The 20,106-nt window shown below is 39.4% G+C and overlaps 3 protein-coding genes across 3 annotated transcripts; 2 read left to right on the forward strand and 1 right to left on the reverse strand.

Annotated features, from left to right (window-relative positions):
- The first annotated feature begins 8,709 nt into the window (after positions 1-8,709).
- On the forward strand, positions 8,710-10,364 carry LOC113701559 (putative UDP-rhamnose:rhamnosyltransferase 1). Its single transcript, XM_027222278.2, has one exon. The coding sequence runs from the start codon at positions 8,812-8,814 to the stop codon at positions 10,204-10,206; it is 1,395 nt and encodes a 464-aa protein (XP_027078079.1). The 5' UTR covers positions 8,710-8,811; the 3' UTR covers positions 10,207-10,364.
- A 4,714-nt stretch (positions 10,365-15,078) lies between these two features.
- LOC113701467 (putative UDP-rhamnose:rhamnosyltransferase 1) lies at positions 15,079-16,707 on the forward strand. The gene has a single exon (XM_027222138.2). The coding sequence runs from the start codon at positions 15,218-15,220 to the stop codon at positions 16,604-16,606; it is 1,389 nt and encodes a 462-aa protein (XP_027077939.1). The 5' UTR covers positions 15,079-15,217; the 3' UTR covers positions 16,607-16,707.
- Positions 16,708-18,092: 1,385 nt separating this feature from the next.
- Positions 18,093-20,106, reverse strand: LOC113701601 (putative UDP-rhamnose:rhamnosyltransferase 1). The gene has a single exon (XM_027222346.2). The coding sequence runs from the start codon at positions 19,879-19,881 to the stop codon at positions 18,415-18,417; it is 1,467 nt and encodes a 488-aa protein (XP_027078147.1). The 5' UTR covers positions 19,882-20,106; the 3' UTR covers positions 18,093-18,414.

The raw sequence follows: 20,106 nt of genomic DNA on the forward strand, positions 1-20,106 counted from the left end.
ACACTTAATTTTTTTCCTTCCATCAGCAGTCACTGCTACAGTATCAAAACCATCCCAAGCAATTGATGTTTGCCTCCTAATTCGCTTGGCTGAACTTTCTCCGGTAGCCTCTCCACTTTCAGGTATAGAATCTGTTGATGAAACTCGCTCAACATTGTGCTCTTCTTCTCCTTCCATTTGAACAAGTACCTAATATTCATTGCACCAAAGAATAGAAAAAAAATTCAGATCTCATTAAGTGCAAAATGACAGCAAAAAAATACTAGTTAGAGGAAAGGATTAAGATAACATTAAGCATTTAGAAGTCCAGAAATCCCAAGCTTGCAATTTATCATGCATTACTTACTCTAAAAACTAAATTTTGATCAGTTTGCCAGATTTCGATGCATGCAATCATATGTCATGTCTTCTAATTAATGTTAGACATAGCAACTCTACCTAAATTTCCTAATGTCCTCATCACAGTAATGAATTCAACTAGGAATAAGGACCTGGGAATTAGTTGTCTGCTATAACATGAATCATTCTAGAGAAAAATATTGTACAGAATCTCATTCCAGGTATCAGTGACTCCAGGGATTCTCTCGTTGAAGTATCCATTTTATCTTGTAGTGCCAATTGACAAGTCCCTTCCCAACTTAGTTGGGATTTCTGAACCACAAATTCTGTGGTGCTGTAATGATTCCGCAGGAAATAAGACCAAATAGTTAACCAAATTCTGTTAGCCAAATACTACCTTGCGGAAATTGTTATAACAGCTACCACTTGCAGAAGTTGGTTATTGATTAGTTAGTGAGGAAGCTTTCTATTAATAGGCCAATGCTAATGTAAAGCGTTAAGCAATATTTGATCATTGAGAATACAACTTTCCCGCTTCTTCTATTCAGTCTGCTTCTCCCCTTTTTCTCTCAACCCTTCTCTCCATCTCCTTCTATACTTCAGTTCCTTAGCTGAGTCAACCAATCCCCCAATCCTCAACCATTACACTTGGTATCAGAGCTTGCCTTCCTCGGAATTGCAAGCTCCAATTTAAGCAACAATGGCGGAAGGCACCAGAATGAAGGGATTTGAGGAATCGCTAAAGAAGCAAGATGCGAAAATCCAAGCTATCCTCGAATCCAGTACAATCGAACGCCAAGCCTTGGAAGAAAAGATGGAATCTAACTACGTGGATATGAAGGCTCTGGTGGAAGCAAACAATGTTGAACTAAAGGAAGAAATGAAGAATTTCATGGTCACGATGAGTGCTCAGTTCAATAGCTTCATGCGGAACCTGCAGGGAGAAAAAGGAATTCTAGGCCAATCTCCTAATTCATCTGAGCGCCAACTTCATCAAACACTTAGGAAAGGTCCAGAAGGAAGCAATCCCTTGTTGGGAGAGAAGAGTCGTTTCGCAATCGGAGTTCCCAAATTGGAATTCCCCAGCTTTGGAGGCTCCAATCCTCGCGAATGGACCCGGAAATGTGCGAAGTTTTTTCAACTATACCAGATTCCAGAGGGTCAGCAATTGGATGTAGCTGAACTGCATCTGGAAGGCAAGGCTGACCTATGGTATCAAAGCTTTAAGAAGGATCGAGGAGTAGTGCAGTGGGAAGAGTTTGCCTCAGAACTTTGCAGACGATTCGGGGATATAGGAGGAGATGACGTGGTTGAGGAGTTCAACAAGTTGTACCAGGATTCATCATTGCTGGCATATCAGGAAAAATTTGAAGAATTAAGAGCTGCCGTCATGGTGAAGCTCCCTCTCCTTTCTGAGTCCTATTATGTTTCTAGTTTTTTGAGTGGGCTAAAGGAGGAGATCAAGGCTGCTGTGAAGATGCACATGCCTCAGACTTTGCAGGCAGCATTCGAAAAGGCTAGGTGGCAAGAGCAGTATTTGAGTATCATCTTAAAGCAGAATAAAACACCAGTGAAGGTATCTCCACCAATTTCCTCTGGTAGCAGACAAACTCACCTTAATGATCTGAGCCACAAGAAACCTGCAGCTCAGGTGTTTGAAAACAATATTAAGAAGGATTCTCCTCAAGGCTATAAGAGAATCTCTCCTACAGAATTTCAGTATAGGAAGGATCACAACCTCTGCTTCAGATGTGGGGAAAGATTTTTCCCTGGACATATCTGTAAGAATAGAGGTATACATTTAGTGCTCGCAGATGAAGAAGGATTGCTGGACACTGAAGTCAACGAAGAAGAAGGAGAAATTATTGAGTATCAAGGGAACAAGTCGGGCAGAGATGTAGCTTTCTCACTACACTCTGTCTCAGGACACATGTCTTCCAATACCATTAAGATGCTAGGACACTTTAAGGGGCATGATTTATCCGTTCTGTTAGATGGGGGAAGTACCAACTGTTTTATTAAACCAACCATTGCTCAACTACATCCGGATTGTGTGCAGAATCATAAGCCTTTCAGGGTAAGGATAGCTGATGGAAAGGAGTTAACGTGCAATCAGTGGATTCCAAATATGAAATGGGATATGCAGGGTCACAACTTCACTAAGAATGTATATGTGTTAGACTTAGAGCCGTATGATTTAATCCTCGGGGTAGATTGGATGAAACATTACAGTCCAATGACTTTTGACTTTAAGGAGCTGACATTATCCTTTGATAAGGAAGGTGAAACTGTGTTGCTGCAAGGGGATGCACACACGGCCAAGGTGAGGATGAGGCAGGGGACAGCAGCACAAAAGTATATCAGGAACAAAATCAGGACTTCTTTGCAGCACTCTTGCATGATCAGAGTACAGCACAGTCAGGTAACTCCTGTACCCAAATCTATTACTCAATTGCTTGACCAATACCAGGACATTTTTACGGAACCTACGTCTTTACCCCCTGTCAGAGAACTAGACCACCAAATACCCCTCATGCCTGATGCCAAACCCTTCAAAATTAATCCCTACAGATATCCTCACATGCAGAAATCAGAAATAGAAAGGCAGGTCAAAGACCTGCTGCAATCTGGTATCATACAACCCAGCCACAGCCCCTTTGCATCTCCAGCTCTCCTAGTCAAAAAAAAGGATGGAAGCTGGAGGTTGTGCATTGACTATAGGCAGCTCAAAAACCTTACCATCAAAGATAAATTTCCCATTCCTATCATCGATGACCTGCTTGATGAACTACACAATGCAAGGATATTTTCTAAACTAGATTTACGGTCAGGTTACCATCAAATTCGTATGACTCCCTCTGATGTTCCTAAAACAGCTTTTAGAACTCACTCTGGCCTTTATGAATACCTAGTGATGCCTTTTGGCCTCACCAATGCTCCTGCAACATTTCAGGCTTTAATGAATTCCATATTCGAACCTTTCATCAGAAAATTTGTGCTTGTATTTTTTGATGATATCCTTGTTTATAGTCCAGACCTGAATAGCCATCTTAAACACCTATCCCTTGTCCTTAAAACCTTGAGAACCCATTTCTTATATGCTAAGATGTCTAAATGTTCTTTTGGTCAAGATAAAATTGAGTATTTGGGACATGTAGTTACGGCTGAGGGTGTTTCTGCTGATCCTACAAAAGTAGAGGCAATGTTGTCCTGGCCAGTTCCTGGTAACATTAAGGCTCTTAGAGGATTCCTTGGATTGACTGGTTACTACAGGAGGTTTGTTAAGGGCTATGGAAAAATAGCAAAGCCCCTAACTGAGTTGCTTAAAAAGGATAGTTTCGTCTGGAATGAGGCAGCTACATCAGCTTTTGAGCAGCTCAAGGTGGCTATGACACAGGCTCCTGTACTGGCTTTACCCAACTTCTCCTTGCCCTTTGTACTAGAAACGGATGCAAGTCAAACAGCCATGGGGGCAGTCCTGATGCAGCAAGGGAGACCACTAGCATTTATGAGTCAAGTTTTAGGAACAAAAAATCAGTCACTATCCATTTATGAAAAAGAATTGCTATCTCTAATCACTGCTGTGGGAAAATGGAGGCATTACTTATTGGGATCTCATTTCATCATCAGAACCGACCATGAAAGTCTGAAATATTTGCTGGAACAAAAGATCACTACTTCCCTACAGCAGAAATGGCTTGCTAAATTGATGGGATTGGACTATGAAATCCAATACAAGAAAGGTAAGGATAATATAGTCGCAGATGCTCTTTCTAGAAGGCAAGGAGGTACTACAGGAAGAAGCAAGCAGGAAGGTGACAAGGAAATTCACTCTATATCTGCAATCAAACCTCTATGGCTGTCCAAGGTATCAGAGAGTTACTCGGGAGATGACAAGATCAAAGAAATATTAACAGCTCTCGCAATCGAAGGCTCTAGTACACCTGATTACTCCTACCTTCAGGGGATTATCAGGTACAAGGGGCGGGTATACATTGGAGTTACCACTGATCTTAGGAAGCAACTTGTTAGTTGTATGCATGATTCTGCAATTGGAGGTCACTCGGGCATTCAGGGAACATACCAAAGGTTGAAGAGTTATTTCTTTTGGCCAGGGATGAAAAAGGAAGTAGAAGCATATGTTCAGGCTTGTGACATTTGCAAGAGAAGCAAAAATGAGCAAGTTAGTTACCCAGGCTTACTACAGCCTCTCACAATACCAGAACAAGCTTGGCAACATATCTCAATGGATTTCATCGAAGGCTTGCCAAAATCCTTGGGACATGAGATCATCATGGTGGTGGTGGATAGGTTTACCAAATATGCACATTTCATATCCATGGGGTCTCATTTCACAGCAAAGAGTGTCGCACTAGTGTTCTTCGAACAGATCTATAAACTGCATGGATTGCCAGTGGATATTGTTTCTGATAGGGACAAGGTTTTCACCAGTTTGTTCTGGCAGGAGCTTTTTCATCAGGTGGGAACTACCCTTAGTTTCTCATCTTCATATCATCCCCAATCTGATGGACAGACTGAGCGAGTAAATCGATGTCTGGAAACTTACTTGAGGGCTATGTGTTTACAACAGTCTGGCCACTGGAAGAGATGTTTGCCTGCAGCTGAGTGGTGGTACAACACCAATTTCCATTCTAGTTTACAGATGACACCCTTCCAAGCACTCTATGGTTATAAACCAACACAGCTCTGCCTACAACCAGACAACACCCAAGTAGCTGCTGTGGAAGACTGGTTATCTGAGAGAGTGAATTGGAATTCCCTATTGAAGGAAAATCTGCTGCATGCTCAGAACCGTATGAAACAATTTGCAGACAGGCACAGGACCGAAAGGGCATTTGCCGAAGGGGATTGGGTTTACCTGAAGCTACAGCCTTATAGACAAACCACTGTGGCTGTTCGAAAGAATTTGAAGCTGGCAGCTAAGTATTATGGACCCTATCAAATTGAAAAAAAGGTTGGAGCAGTAGCCTATAAACTCAAGCTGCCTCCCGGAGCTACAATTCACCCTGTATTTCATGTTTCGCTTTTAAAACCATCCACAAAGGGTGCTCCAGCGAGCACAATACTACCTCATCCAAATGAGGATGGCTCTTTTGCTATCATCCCTTCCTCTATACTGGATCGCAGATGGACTGATAGGGGTGGACACAAAGTGGAACAGATTCTGGTGCAATGGAAGGACTTACAGAAGGAGGATGCAACATGGGAAGACCTGTCAGTCATCAGGAGTCAATTTCCTGATTTCAATCCTAGAGACTAGGATTGTTTTTAGGGGAGGCAAATGTAATGATTCCGCAGGAAATAAGACCAAATAGTTAACCAAATTCTGTTAGCCAAATACTACCTTGCGGAAATTGTTATAACAGCTACCACTTGCAGAAGTTGGTTATTGATTAGTTAGTGAGGAAGCTTTCTATTAATAGGCCAATGCTAATGTAAAGCGTTAAGCAATATTTGATCATTGAGAATACAACTTTCCCGCTTCTTCTATTCAGTCTGCTTCTCCCCTTTTTCTCTCAACCCTTCTCTCCATCTCCTTCTATACTTCAGTTCCTTAGCTGAGTCAACCAATCCCCCAATCCCCAACCATTACAGGTGCCAGGCTTGCACTCTAATCCTCCACAAGGAATCGTTGGGAAAAAGTAATGGGTTTGCTTCAAAGCCAACCGAATCTCACTCGTTTTAGCATTACAACCAAAAGACCTACAACTCCTAGTCGTCACAGCAGCTAGCTACATGCAAATGAAATGCGATAACCCCAATAATTCAAGTTAATTAGCCAGCCCAAAAGCTTTGATTTAACAAATATTGATTGGAAACTCAACAACCTAGAACCAGAAACAGAGACAGACCCGTTCCCTCCTAATTATCAAACAATTTAAGCGCAAACGGAAAACAAAGACGAAGATATTAGCAAGAAAAGGATGAAGATTTACCCCCGATCACTTGCCCGCAAAATTCATCCTCACTCGATCTGGGATCCTGGGTTGGGTAAAATTTTAGGAGGATGCAGACAGAGAGGATGGATTTAGTTAAGTAGTGATTAGAACAGAGGGGGAATGGGAGGCGATGGCGGTGGCGGTGGCCGTGAAGGAGGGAACGAAACCGGTGAAAACGAGGGAGCACGGGGACAGCATTTTCACACCCCAACGTTCAATTTTAGGATAGCTCCTTTTTTAGTCATTTGCTGTCCATTTCTTTTATTTGGTTTTTAAGTAAATGGATATATGTGGTTTTTGTGGATAATTCATATAAATCCATTTAATTTAATGGTTTTACTTTGATCATCCATTTAAAACCAATATTATAAATGGATAATCCAAATCCATTTAATTATGGTTTATATGGATGAATAAATGGATTTCAATCCAAATTGCCACCTCTAGTCATGGCCTTAATCATAAAGTTTTGATTGCAATGTTTTTCCTCCGTGGTAGGAGTAACTTGCAGTATTTAATCGTTTTTTCATATGCATGGAAAGTTTGAATGGTCATGAAAGGTTTTCTGCATGGTCACGTTAAGCAAATATAAGCTTTAATCATAAGGGATTGCAATAGTTTTCCTCCATGGTGGGAGTAGTTTTCTCCTCCATAGGAGTGGTTTTCTCTGCTTGTAGTATTTAATTTGCAGACAGTAAACTATTATAACAAGCCATTCCTGCACATAATCTGGCTTAATAAATTGAAGTCTCAGCTACTTCTCACAATATATTCTCATTCTTTAAATAGAAATAATATCCACACACATTCGTTATCTTAAATTGACCAAGGGTGTCACAAAAATTAAGGTTAGGTGTATGCATATTAAAAGGGACATACAGATATTTCTTCATTTTTTTTTTCACTTGAAATTTATTTCTCTTGAAATTGACATTCCGTTGTTCTTAGAATGGTACAAATTGGGAGAGGGAATTCGAACCCCATAGCCACAGAGCAGCCTAATAGGAGCATTCTCGTCTTAGAATGGCATACAATTGATGAAAGTATTGAACCTGAATTCCAAGCATTTGTGCTAATTTGTCTTGCTCTTGCCCAATCTTTTAGATACGGGATAATTTCACAAACCTCACCCTGAAGTTTATGATAATTGCAGACAATATCCTTTAGGTTTAAATAATTATAGAAACCTGCCTTAGAAAATACTTTGAAGCTCACTTTGCTAATGTAAGCAAAAAATCTCCATTGAAAATCCTAAAATGCCCTTAGATGATTATCATCTAGAAAAATATAATTCCTTAGTAATGTTAAACTCAAAACATTAGTCGCATACTTTTATAAAGTTCACTAGTAAATTTGTTCCTATCCGCTAAAAAAATGTTGATACCTACGTGACCAACAAAACTAATTCAATAAGAATCTATGTGTTGAGGAAATTAAATTTTTTATTTACCCTAAAATCACTACCATATGGAGTAAGATTGGGTTTAGGTTTTGTGGGTGTCTATGACAAGATAGAAATTTATCACTCTTGTTATTGTTCTTGTTCTTTTTTTAAAAAAAAAAAAACTTTTTTCCAAAGGATTTACTAAATTTAATTTACAATACATTAGTTCTCTTCATGGAGGCTTTAAATTCAACATTGGATGAAGGCTAATTTTGTCATTTTAGACAATGAAGGGAGGTATGTGCAATTTTTTAAACTTGGAGGGTACAGCCTGAAATTGTTATAAACCTCAGGGTAGGTTTGTAAAATTATCCTTTTAGAGACTATTATAGACTACTTTGGGCTTTATGCTTCTCGCTAGTACGAGTGATTCTGGATGGTGTTTCAAATATGGAACTAGTTAATTTTGGTTTTGGGGCAAGTCATCACACAGTCTAAGGCAAGGCAGAAGATGCATCAAATTCATATGTGTTATCATTTATCAATTAAATTCCAATCAATAAGACAGAGCAAAGATGCTTGTCGAATAGCAAATTTTTTTTGGGTGTCTTAGTATATATGCCATGCTTGCTATAATATCTACCAATGGAAGACTAATTCATGTATCTTGTCTCTTCTATTTCTTTTATTATTGATAAACAAATTGGTTTACGTTTTAAAATTCATTCCAACTTTTCAATATTTATACGTATTTACCAAGCAACTAAGTATTGTAGTAATTCCAGCCCTCTTAACCAAGCGGACCTTCAATAGTTACCTACTTCGGACAAGTCAACAGCAGCCAACGGATGTCTCTACTATCTTCTTATTCGTCTTTCTGTCACTTCATTAGTTTAGTAAAAATTTTATTTGTCTTAGTAGGTTAGAGAAAGCGAGGTATATTCTTTTTTAAGTAGACGGTAAGTTGCTAAACAGATGAATCAACAGAAAATAACGTTAAAGACAAATGAATGAAATGTACTACATATCAATATACAGTACTAGCACAAAGAAATAAAGAACAAAGAAAGAGCCAAAGAGGAGCCCAATATATAGTACCTCCGGCCAATATCATCTAAACCAGGCGACATGGCTGCTGAACCAAAGAAGCTTCACGTAGTAGTGTTCCCATGGCTGGCCTTTGGTCACATGATTCCATTTCTTGAGCTAGCCAAATCAATTGCTCAAAAGGGGCATAGAGTCACCTTTGTATCCACCCCACGAAACATCGATCGCCTCCCAAAAATCCCATCAACCTTAATCTCCCAACTCAATTACCTTAAACTTCCTCTACCTCAAATTGAAAATCTGCCTGAAAATGCCGAGGCTACGACTGATTTGCCTATAACCAAGGTCCATTGCCTTAAGAAAGCCTATGATGGTCTCCAAATCGAGGTAGCTCAATTTCTTGAGACCACTCTACCTGATTGGTTGATTTACGATTTTGCCTCTCATTCGCTGCCATCGATGGTTGGTAAACTTGGTATTTCACTTGCCTTCTTCTCTTCCATGAATGCATGGTCCGCCACTTTCTTTGGATCAGCAAAAACCTTTCACACTCGAACTAAGCCCGAAGATTTCTTGGTCCCACCCAAGTGGGTCCCATTCCCGTCAAAGGTGGCGTTTCGTCGTCATGAGTTAATGCGGATGGCTGCTGGCAACGTAGAGAACGCCTCCGGCGTCTCGGACTGGGACCGTGTGGCGGAGGCTCTGATCCGTTGCGACGCGATTCTGGTCAGGAGTTGTAGAGAACTGGAAAGTGATTGGCTGGATCTAACGGAAAAGATGCATGAAAAGCCTGTGATAACTGTGGGCTTAATGCCGCCGTCGGCCCGAGATAGAGAAGATGACGGGGATGACACGTGGCATACGATTAGTGGGTGGCTAAACCTGCATGGAAAAGAATCTGTAATCTACGTAGCACTGGGGACCGAGGTGGCGCCGAGTCGAGAAGAGCTAACCGAGTTAGCTACTGGGCTAGAGCTTTCCGGATTGCCCTTCTTCTGGGCTCTGAGGAAAAAGCAGGGTCCAAGTGAGTTTGAATCGCTTGAGTTGCCAGATGGGTTCGAGGAACGAGTTAAAGATAGAGGAATTGTGTGGACGAGTTGGACACCTCAACTCAGGGTCTTAGCCCATGACTCAGTGGGAGGCTTTTTAACTCATTGTGGATGGAGTTCAGTTATAGAGGGACTTCAAAATGGGAGGCCACTAGTGATGCTGCCCTTCCAACTGGACCAAGGGTTGAATGCTAGAGCCTTAGAAGAGAAAATGGTGGGAATTGAAGTACCAAGAGATGAAGATGACGGCTCACTGAGTACAGACTCGGTAGCTGAGTCACTCAGGTTGATAATGACAGATCAAAAGGGGCAGATTTACAGGGACAAGGCTAAGGAAATGAAATTGATTTTCGGAGATAGGGACTTGCAAGAAAAATACGAAGACAACCTGATTGAGTATCTCGAAAAGATTAGAGGTCTGATTTAGATTGATTTAGCGATTGTATAATGTAATATAATTTGCAGAGATTTGGTACGAGCTGCCTGGCATCTCTTTGGTTAATGATTGTCAAATAATTCGTACTTAGTTTGGTTTTTCTGATTGACTAGAATAAGAATGGCTTGATTACAAAATTATATGCATTTTATGGGGCGGAAAGTTGATTTACTTGCGTTGGTGGTTGCAATATTGTAATACGTCGAATAAAATTTTCTTCGAGAATATACTTGCCAAAATAATTGGAGATTATTAGATTAATGCCGGCATTGCAAATAGAACAATCAACTAAAAAGAAAAATTACACTTCAAATTTTCCCCTATAAAGATTTTTTGCCACAAATATGAGATGCAGAAAATCGAAAAGAGTAAATTTTATAGGGAGCTTCTAAATTATTACCATTGTAAGTTTTTGGCCTTTGATCTACTTTTATTATCAGATTAGTATACTCCCTTACGATAAAAAAAAAAAAAATACATACTTTTGATAATTTGAGTCGATTGCACCTTTACTTGCCCAATATAATTACCAAATTAAGCATCCTTTGTCCCAACATGATTCTCTCACGAACACCACGTAGATAACAGTTGCACCAATAATTTACAGCAACCACTCAAAAGACATGAATGGAAGAGACAAGCCTGAAATTGATGAAATACGAGAGCTATTGAAAATTTGGATCCATGAGGTCAGAAGCACTTGGTAAAACCATTGAATAGGGGGGCTATTGAAAATTGGAAAAATTGACGCCATTCAGATGTAACTTACTAGTGATTTTCGTGAGTTGACATTTGCCTATCATCCTAACACAACTTCTTCATTCCCTTCATTCCTTTCAGCTCATTCAAGTCATTCCTTTCTTTTCAGCTCAATTTAGTTTGTTAATGAGCTATCGTCACACTTAATTGGTGGCCTAGCTATGATGCATCAGCATATACAGATGTTCTGAGATGGAAGGAGAGCATACTAGCTTCTTCTATACAATAAAAAATTTCTGTCTCGAGTCCTTTTTAATGCCTTCTCTTATCCCCTGTGCACATTGCCACAAACTCAATTGAATTGCTCTTTGTGCTGTTTTGTTTTCTTTTTCTTGCAAGTGTGTAAATTTGTTGGTGTATCATTCCTTTTAATTCTGAGTTTCTGAGAATATTCAATATTTTGCTAATTAAATTGATTTTTATGAACGAGTTTATCAGTCTTGTTGGTTTCTTGAAGTTCGACAATTTTGTAGATTTTACTACCTTTAAGTTGCAGGTGCAAGGTTATGTTAGTTATATGGTAGTTTTACTCGTTTAAGCCACAAGGGGTAACTTCGTTTGCAGGGCACCAACCATAGCCTCGTATTTGCTCAGCGGTCCTCCAGTCTTGCACTGTTAATATATGGCATATCTGGATTATGCTTTGGTTTGCATTTTGTTGATTGTTGACCTGTCTGAGATGCAGCCTTTGGAATCATTTGCATTTTATTCTTTTTCCCTCCTTTGGCCACGCTGGTTCTGAATTTTCTAATAGATTGGCTTGTTTTGTTTTGTTTTATCGTTTCTGCTGCAACTATGCATTTGACAACTTGTTATTTGCAGTAACACAACCAGTGGTTCTGAACCATGAGTTGTCCTTTGCCATGACAGCAGATTTAATGTCCTCGGGTAAACGTTTCATTTAACCACTAGCTTAGTGGCCACCAGGGAGGGACTTCCTTAGTGGCCACTAAGGATAATATCATAGCACTTCTTTAGTCTAGTTGGGTCTGTATACCCATTAGTCCTTAACACACAATCCTCTTTAGGTTTCCCCTCCCCTAGATTAGGATATAATAGGTTATATAATGTATCGTTGCTGGCGCAAAAAAAAAGAGTAAACGTTTTATTCCTTCTTGCTCAGATGTTATGCTCACTTTTAAAACTAGCTTCTTGCTCAGATGTTATGCTCACTTTTAAAACTAGCGTAGCAATCTTGTGCGCCCAAACATTTGCTTCTCTAAAGATTGTAATAAATCGAAAACTTGCAAGAGTTCTCAAAGGTTTAAGCATTTCAAAAAGTTTAACCAAATCATGACCTTCTACTTTGCATTTTTTTCACTGCTAGCGTTTATAATGCCTTCGCAATCTCCAACTATAGCCAACCTATTGCCTGTCAACGTTTGATGATTTTCAACAATTTTCTTCATAGTAAAATTCAACCCCACAACACATATATAGCTGAAAACTCTGCGTCCTAGGAATCACTAGATTCCAATCTGCGATCCTTAAGAATGAAATAGTCTCGTTGGTCGTCATGAAAAAACACAACTACATGCTGAATTCATTTTGCTCAGAATGTTGTTGCATCAACCATGAGTACCTGATGGAAAGGGGGCATGAATGAATATGGAACTCTATGAAAATTATGAACAACTGCTCTACGAAAGTAGTTGTTCAACATTCGGCCCTTTCTTTCATTTTCCAACCCTCATAGAGTGGATGATGAAGAATAAAATTCAAATTTATCATGAAGGTGAATCTACACGCAGTTTATCTTCCCATAATTTTCAGACAGTTTCATATCCAATCACGTCCCCTTTCCATTTTGCTAGAATGCTATTGCCTGGGAATGAATTTTAATTGGTATTACTGCATGGCTTTTCAAATAGTGTCATGAACAATTAAAAGGCAGCTTCGTTATAGTTTCTCTTCTACATTTTTAGCAGCTTCAAGTGCCCTACGATCGATATAAAAGGCAATAAAACGCAGTCCAACTTTACTTGTGACTTTTATGATTTTCATTACTGTATTGGTTTCTTAGAAATCAATAAATTGAAGTCCGACTTTGTGACTATTAGGATAAATTAATGAACATTGAAGCATATGCTAGTTAGAGGCATTGAGAAAGAGATAGGCATTCTAATTATGGACTTTTTAAGACATTGGCCGGCTTTAATGTTACACATACCTAGGAGGATTTAATGTTGTTACACACAACACATATTAGAAATAGTTAAACTATCTTCAGTCAACTACATCGACCACTCCAATCTAAAACCAATTGGCTGCTGAAATAGAGAAGCTTCATGCATTTGCCTGATCGAGTCTTCGGTATCTGATTGGTTGATTTACGTATTAGCTGGAATCAGCTCGATTTGACCACTTGTGAAGTTGCCTTTCCAGTTAGATCAAAGGTTGAGTGCTAGAATCTTGGAAGAGGAAATGGTGGGAAATTGAAGATGACGGCTCACTGAGTAGGGACTGGGTAGCTGAGTCACTCAGGTTGATAATTATGACAGATCAAAAGTAAAGGGACAGAATCATAGGGACAAGGCTAAGGAAATGAAATTGATTTATTAAATTACGGCTTGCCAAAAAAAAAAAAAAAAAATTACCTGGTTGATGAGCATCTCGAAAAGATTAGAGATCTGATTTAGATCGATGCAACAATTAGTTAATGTAATGATTTGCATAGATTGTACAAGTTGGCCTTCCTTTAATGAATGATTGTCAATTGATTGATGTAACATTCGAGTTTTCTAAGCAACAATCCCATTACAAGATTGTATGCATTTTATTCTTATTTGCAGCAAAGATCTTATGCATTCTTTTTGGGAAAATTTGATCGAATGATGTTGGTAGTAGCACGACTATCTGTAAATTCACTGAAACATCTCCAAATTATTGACAATGTACTTCCAAAAAATTTGGGAAATACTAAGGCATTTTTTGAATTATTAACAGCATTGGAAATATGACACATGAGCCCCACCGCCCTTGTTTTCACTATTTAAGCTCTTAAACTTTATTGAAGAGTAATGGGGATAATTTCATTTAAGTGTGGGAACAAAACTATATAATTCTACGCATAGATATGGAGATTTTGGTGGGGGGTTAGTGGGGGCAATTGCCATCCACTTCCCCCACAATGCCTCCATCACTGTTACTGCCTGTAATCAAAGTAGACGCAAGAACCTCTGCGGACGCTATCTCATTCTTCTCCTCAAAAATGTCCTAGAATACATTATGCTCCATTTTGTACACCAAGGGAAGCAAGTCCATCCCAATTATAGCCCTTTCATGCGGGTTTTTTTTTTTTGTTGATCTCATCAAAACCAACGTACATCATGGTGAACGTATAGCTATATAGCGGTGCTAATCACTAGCTAGAGGGTGATGAGTCATGTAGCATAAGCTAAAGGGCCAGCCTTGATAAATTTGAACAAAAAAAGACGTGGAAATACCAAATCGATAATTTACGAAGTCATATACCGGTACAAAGTTCTTTGTTCAAACAATAGATCGTCACCATTAGCCTTTATTTGTTCAAACGTCTCGACTCCAACAAGTCCATTCATGGCAGATAACTCCAGCTTGCATGTAGTAACGTTCCCTTGGTTAGCCTTCGGACACATCATCCCATTCTTAATAATTCATCGTAAATTCTTTGTTATTCCAAAATATATGTAGCTTGTATGGTAAAGTAAATTAATCTAGTAATTCAACAATTTAAGTATCTATAAATCAATTAGAGTTTACAATTACTCAACTATTTATAACAAAATTAACCTATTATATATCACGTAAGAAAAAAAAAGTTATATGTGTGGTGAAACAAAAGATAAGAATAAACAACAATAATAGTTTATTTTTTATTTGTTTTTGGTACTAGTAATAATTAATTAATCAATGCCTCTATTTTTTTTTCTTATATATTTGAATACCTCAGCTAATGAGACGCGAGCTTCTCCTCGTGAGGATTCCTCCTTTTTGCTCCAATAATGACGAATTTGTCGTATTAAAGATAAAAATTGTCTTATTAAATTTTGACACAGTGACTAGTACATCAATCATCTTCCTGGTACTATGAACTCACATTTCACGTGATCTGCCAACAACAAGCAATGCGGAAAAGGCAGTCAATCGAATCAATTGGTCCACGTCGTACCACCCACCCAGCTTCTATATATCAGCACGTTGTGCACTCCGCAGGCAAGGCGGAAAAAACCATAATAGAGTTCTAAAGTTCCAATAATATTTCATGGCAAACAAATCCGGCAGCTTACATGTTGTCATGTTCCCATGGTTAGCCTTCGGCCATTTCGTCCCCTTTCTAGAGCTCTCCAAATTCATAGCTCAGAGGGGTCACAAAGTTAGCTTCATTTCCACCCCTAAAAACATCGATCGCCTCCCTAGAATCCCTCCAGAGTTTGCCTCTTCTATTACCTTTGTCAAAATCCCACTCCCCCCAGTCGATGGGCTTCCCGAAAATGTGGAGGCCACCGTAGACCTCGGCGGTCTTGATGTTGCCGTTCTCAAGAAAGCCTACGACGGACTTGAGCCCGAGTTGACTCGTTTCTTGGAATACTCAGCTCCGGACTGGATTATTTACGACTTTGCCCCATATTGGATACCTCACATCGCAGCTAAGCTCAACATATCTAAATCATTCTTTTGTATTTTTTGCGCTGCCAGTATGGCATTCTGTGCACCCTCTCTTGATGCGATGATCGCGGGAACTGGTCCCAGAACTAAGGTCGAGGATTTTACGGTTCCACCGAAGTGGATCCCATTCGAGAGTAAATTGGCTTTCAAGTTATACGAGAGTAGATGGGTGGTGCGAGGTCAGAACCTAGATGGATCGGGTGTATCGGATACGTATCGGGTCGGATCGGCTATAAAGGGTGCAGATGTTACATTGATAAGATATTGCCCCGATTTTGAAGGCCAGTGGTTGAAGTTGCTTGAAGATTTGCTACAGCGGCATATAATACCGCTGGGATTAATGCCACCCCCGGTGGAAAAAAGCATCGTCGAGAACAATGAGTCCTGGATTGCAATCAAGGATTGGCTTGATGGTCAAGATAAAGGCTCAGTGGTTTATGTGGCACTTGGGAGTGAGGTATCACTCAATCAACTCCAACTCAGTGAGTTGGCTCTTGGGCTGGAGTTATCCGGGGTACCATTTTTCTGGGCTCTAAGGAATCCATCTGGGCTGCCAGAGGGGTTCGAGGATAGAGTCAAGGGAAGGGGTATCGTTTGGAAGAATTGGGCACCTCAGCTTAACGTGCTGAGTCATGACTCAGTGGGTGGATTCCTGACTCACTGCGGGTGGAGTTCGAGTATAGAGGGGCTCATGTTTGGTCATCCGCTCATTATGCTGCCGTTTGTCGCAGATACGGGGTTGATTGCTAGGATGCTGGAGGAAAAACAGGTGGGGATAGAAATACCGAGAAATGATGTAGATGGATCGTACGCGAGCCACTCGGTGGCCAACTCGGTAAGGTTGATTATGGTGGAAAACGAAGGTAAAATCTTCAAGGACAAAGCTAAAGAAATTAGTGCAATATTTGGAGATCAGGATTTGCATGACAGTTACCTACACAAGTGTGTAGATTACTTGGAAAATAAAAGACATGAATCCAAATAAGAACTGTCTTGGAAACTTTTGTGCCCATTCTGCCAAGACCACCATTAGTGTCAAATACATCCTATCTGATACACTTTATTTAGCATCTAGCTTTAGGAAAATCATCCTTATCAAAGTTGATAGATTAGAATAATCTGTGGCACATGAGCTGGCCACTTGTACCAGACGTTTGTAATCTTGCTTCTTTTAATATATTTTGCGTTGCTTGATTTAAAAAATGTATCCATTGTGGATTTTCTTTTGTATTTTTAATTTAGTTGTTACTGAAATTACATCATTTCCTTCACTGAGAATGCCCATTACATCTTGTACAAACCGTCCAGAAAGGTTTATCATCATAATTTGGCAAAAAAAAATGTAAGGTTCAGATCATATCTTCTACATCGATTTTAATATCATATGTGAGATTCACAAAATTTTGTTCTATATTTACAATATATTGAAAATGAATTACATTCTAAACAAATAAAATTATGTCCTGTGAAATAGAACAAAAATCAATCCAAACAATTTTTCTGATGACCTTTTAAGTCCCCAGCTAGCCCCCACTTAAACCACCCCACCATTCGCTTAGTCAAAAGCAAGAACAAAGACAAGATGGCAGAATCCATCCATATGATTGTGTCTATTGTTCTCGAAATAGTCGATAATATATATATATATATAAAAATTTCTTCAATAAAATCCAGATTTATGTGTATTTGTTAGGGGTGTTAATTAGGTTTTTTGAGTCGGATTTTAGCAAGTCCAAACTTGGTTCATAAATTATACAAATTTTTGGGTTTCGAACTTTCGGGCTCTGAGTTCATATTAAAAATCTCAAGTTTAGCTCAAGCTATTATATGAGTTTCAGGCTCAAATTGAATTCGGTACAAACTCATAATTAAATGGACAATTATATATAATATATATTTTATAATTATGAATTAATACAAATTCATATATAAGTCATTAACATTTTATGTCATAGTATGTATAATTATAAACTATAGATATTATTATACATATTTTACATATGTGATTATACTCATATATGGATTGGACTTTAATTGAATTTGAGTCTAGTTTGATTCAAATTCAACCCAAATTTAGTTTGGCCCTAATATTTAAGTTCGAAATTTGTCCGACCGAATTAAAACTTAGGTTCAATGAACTTTTCGAGCCGAACTTGAGCTGATCGGACTTCATTGACAATGCTAGTATTTGGATAAGAGATTATTTTAATAAGATAATATTTTGAAAAAATATTGTAATACATTTTATAATATAATTTATATGAGATAAAAAAGTGATTGAAGAGATAAAAAGATAATTAAAAGATATAATTTCGATGCAATTAATTAAAAACTCGTTTGGATTGCTAATCAGTAGGTTCTATCTTTCCTTCAACACTGTGCGGCTACATGTTCACTGTGACTTGACGTTGATTTTGACGAGATCAACAACAATTTTCCGAAGGAAAGACATCTAAAAATGAACAATAGAGTGGATGCAGAAGATGATTTGGACTTTGGAGAGCATTCCTAAGAACGAGTAAATGGATAAAACACCTCACCACTGGACAAACAATTGTTGGACTTTGGACTTTGGAGAGCATTCCTAAGAAGACCAATAACTTAGTAGCCAAGCAATATCGAAAGAAGGCAATAAGCACATATCCTCCAACAAAATCCCATTTATTTCTAAAAAAGGAAAAGAAAAGTTCCATTTATTTATTCTAAACTAGGCTTCAACTCCTATGTAAGTAGTTGCATGGCTTTCTTATTCTTTTTTTTTTTTTTCTCTAGTTTTCGTACTGACATAAAAACTCAAACAATAGAATTTTCCAAGTATGAATTATGTAATTCTCTGTCTCCAAAAATCAAACTTAATTCCTTTGCCTTTTCTCTGCGTCTCTTCCCATCATTTTCAACCATGATCAGCCTCACTGACTCGGCCACAGAGTCACTCGTGTACAACCCGGTTTCCTCATCTCTTGGAACTTCTATCCCAACTCCGTTATCTTCTAGAACCCTAGCATTAAGCCCTTGATCCACCAAGAAGGGCAGCATAACAAGAGGAAGCCCAAGCAGAATCCCCTCCACGCAGGAACTCCAACCACAGTGAGTCAAGAACCCTCCCACCGATTCATGACCCAGTATCCTCATCTGCGGTGCCCATCCTTTCCACACGAGCCCCCTTCCCTTGACTCGCTCTTCATACCCATCTGGCAACTCAAAGGGCTCGTTTGACCCGGCTGGTTTCCTTAAAGCCCAAAAGAATGGCAACCCCGATGACTCCAATCCGAGTGCCAACTGAGTCACATGGGATTGATTCAGTGCGACCTCGCTCCCCAATGCAACGTAAATTACTGAGCCTCTTTCTTGAACTTCAAGCCATGAGCTAATGAAATCCCATGTTTCATTTTTCTCGTCTGAGCCGTTGACGTGAGTCGGCGGTGGCATTAAGCCGAGTGGAATAAACGGCTTTTGATGAAGCTCTCCAAGCAAATTTAACCACGCGCCTTCGAACTCTTGGCAGTGCCTTATTAGAATCGAGTCAGAGCCGGCCACGACTTTGCCGGCGCGGTAAATATCGGAAACGCCGGAGACATTCCTTTCAGCGGAGCTCAACATCCAGTTCGCCTCAAACGGCTTGTAAGCCACTTTATTCTTAAACGGGACCCACTTAGGTGGGACCAAGAAATCCTCTGCCTTTTTCCTGGGATCTGGCCCGTCCACCATCATATCGGTTGGCCCAAAAAATGCAAAAAACCAAGCGTTGAAGATACAAAAATAGACACGAGAAATCCCAAGCTTAGCAGCGGCTTCAGGCAGCCAATAAGGGGCGAAGTCGTAAATAATCATGTCAGGAACTGAGTCCTCCAAGAAACGAGTCAACTCGGGTTGGAGCCCGTCATAGGCTTTCTTGAGATGCTCAACATCTTCGGTGCGAACATCCATAGTGGCCTCCGCATTTTCAGGGAGCCCTTTAACTTTGGGTAGTGGAATTTTAACTAAGGTGATAGAAGTAGCTAGTTCTGGTGGGATTTTCGGGAGGCGGTCGATGTTTTTCGGGGTGGAAATGAAGGAAATTCTGTGACCCTTTTGGACTAAGAATTTGGCATATTCTAAAAATGGAATTATGTGACCAAAGGCTAGCCATGGGAACATAGCTATGTGTAGCTTAGCTTCTTGAGCTTTGGCCATGGGGTTCCAAGAATCAGAAACCATGGTTGTGGAGCTAACGGCTTCTGTTTGGTTCTTGAAGTTAAAATCATGGATTAACGTCGCCATATATGGCGGGGATGAGCTATGCAAAGTATTGCAGGATAGCCAATGGGAGTATCTGTTCGTTTTCAGATGTTGCTTTGTTCGATGCCTGCAAGCCAATTTGAACTTGTATATGCTATTTATAATGATAGCAGATGTTTTTTTTCCTGCAAACTAGATTGCTGTTCATATTAGACTATTTGCAAAAGATTTTTGAAAGGGAATAAAACTCCCTCACCTCTATTTGAT

This window comes from Coffea arabica, chromosome 7e, assembly GCF_036785885.1.
Source record: "Coffea arabica cultivar ET-39 chromosome 7e, Coffea Arabica ET-39 HiFi, whole genome shotgun sequence".
Classification (NCBI taxonomy): domain Eukaryota; kingdom Viridiplantae; phylum Streptophyta; class Magnoliopsida; order Gentianales; family Rubiaceae; genus Coffea; species Coffea arabica.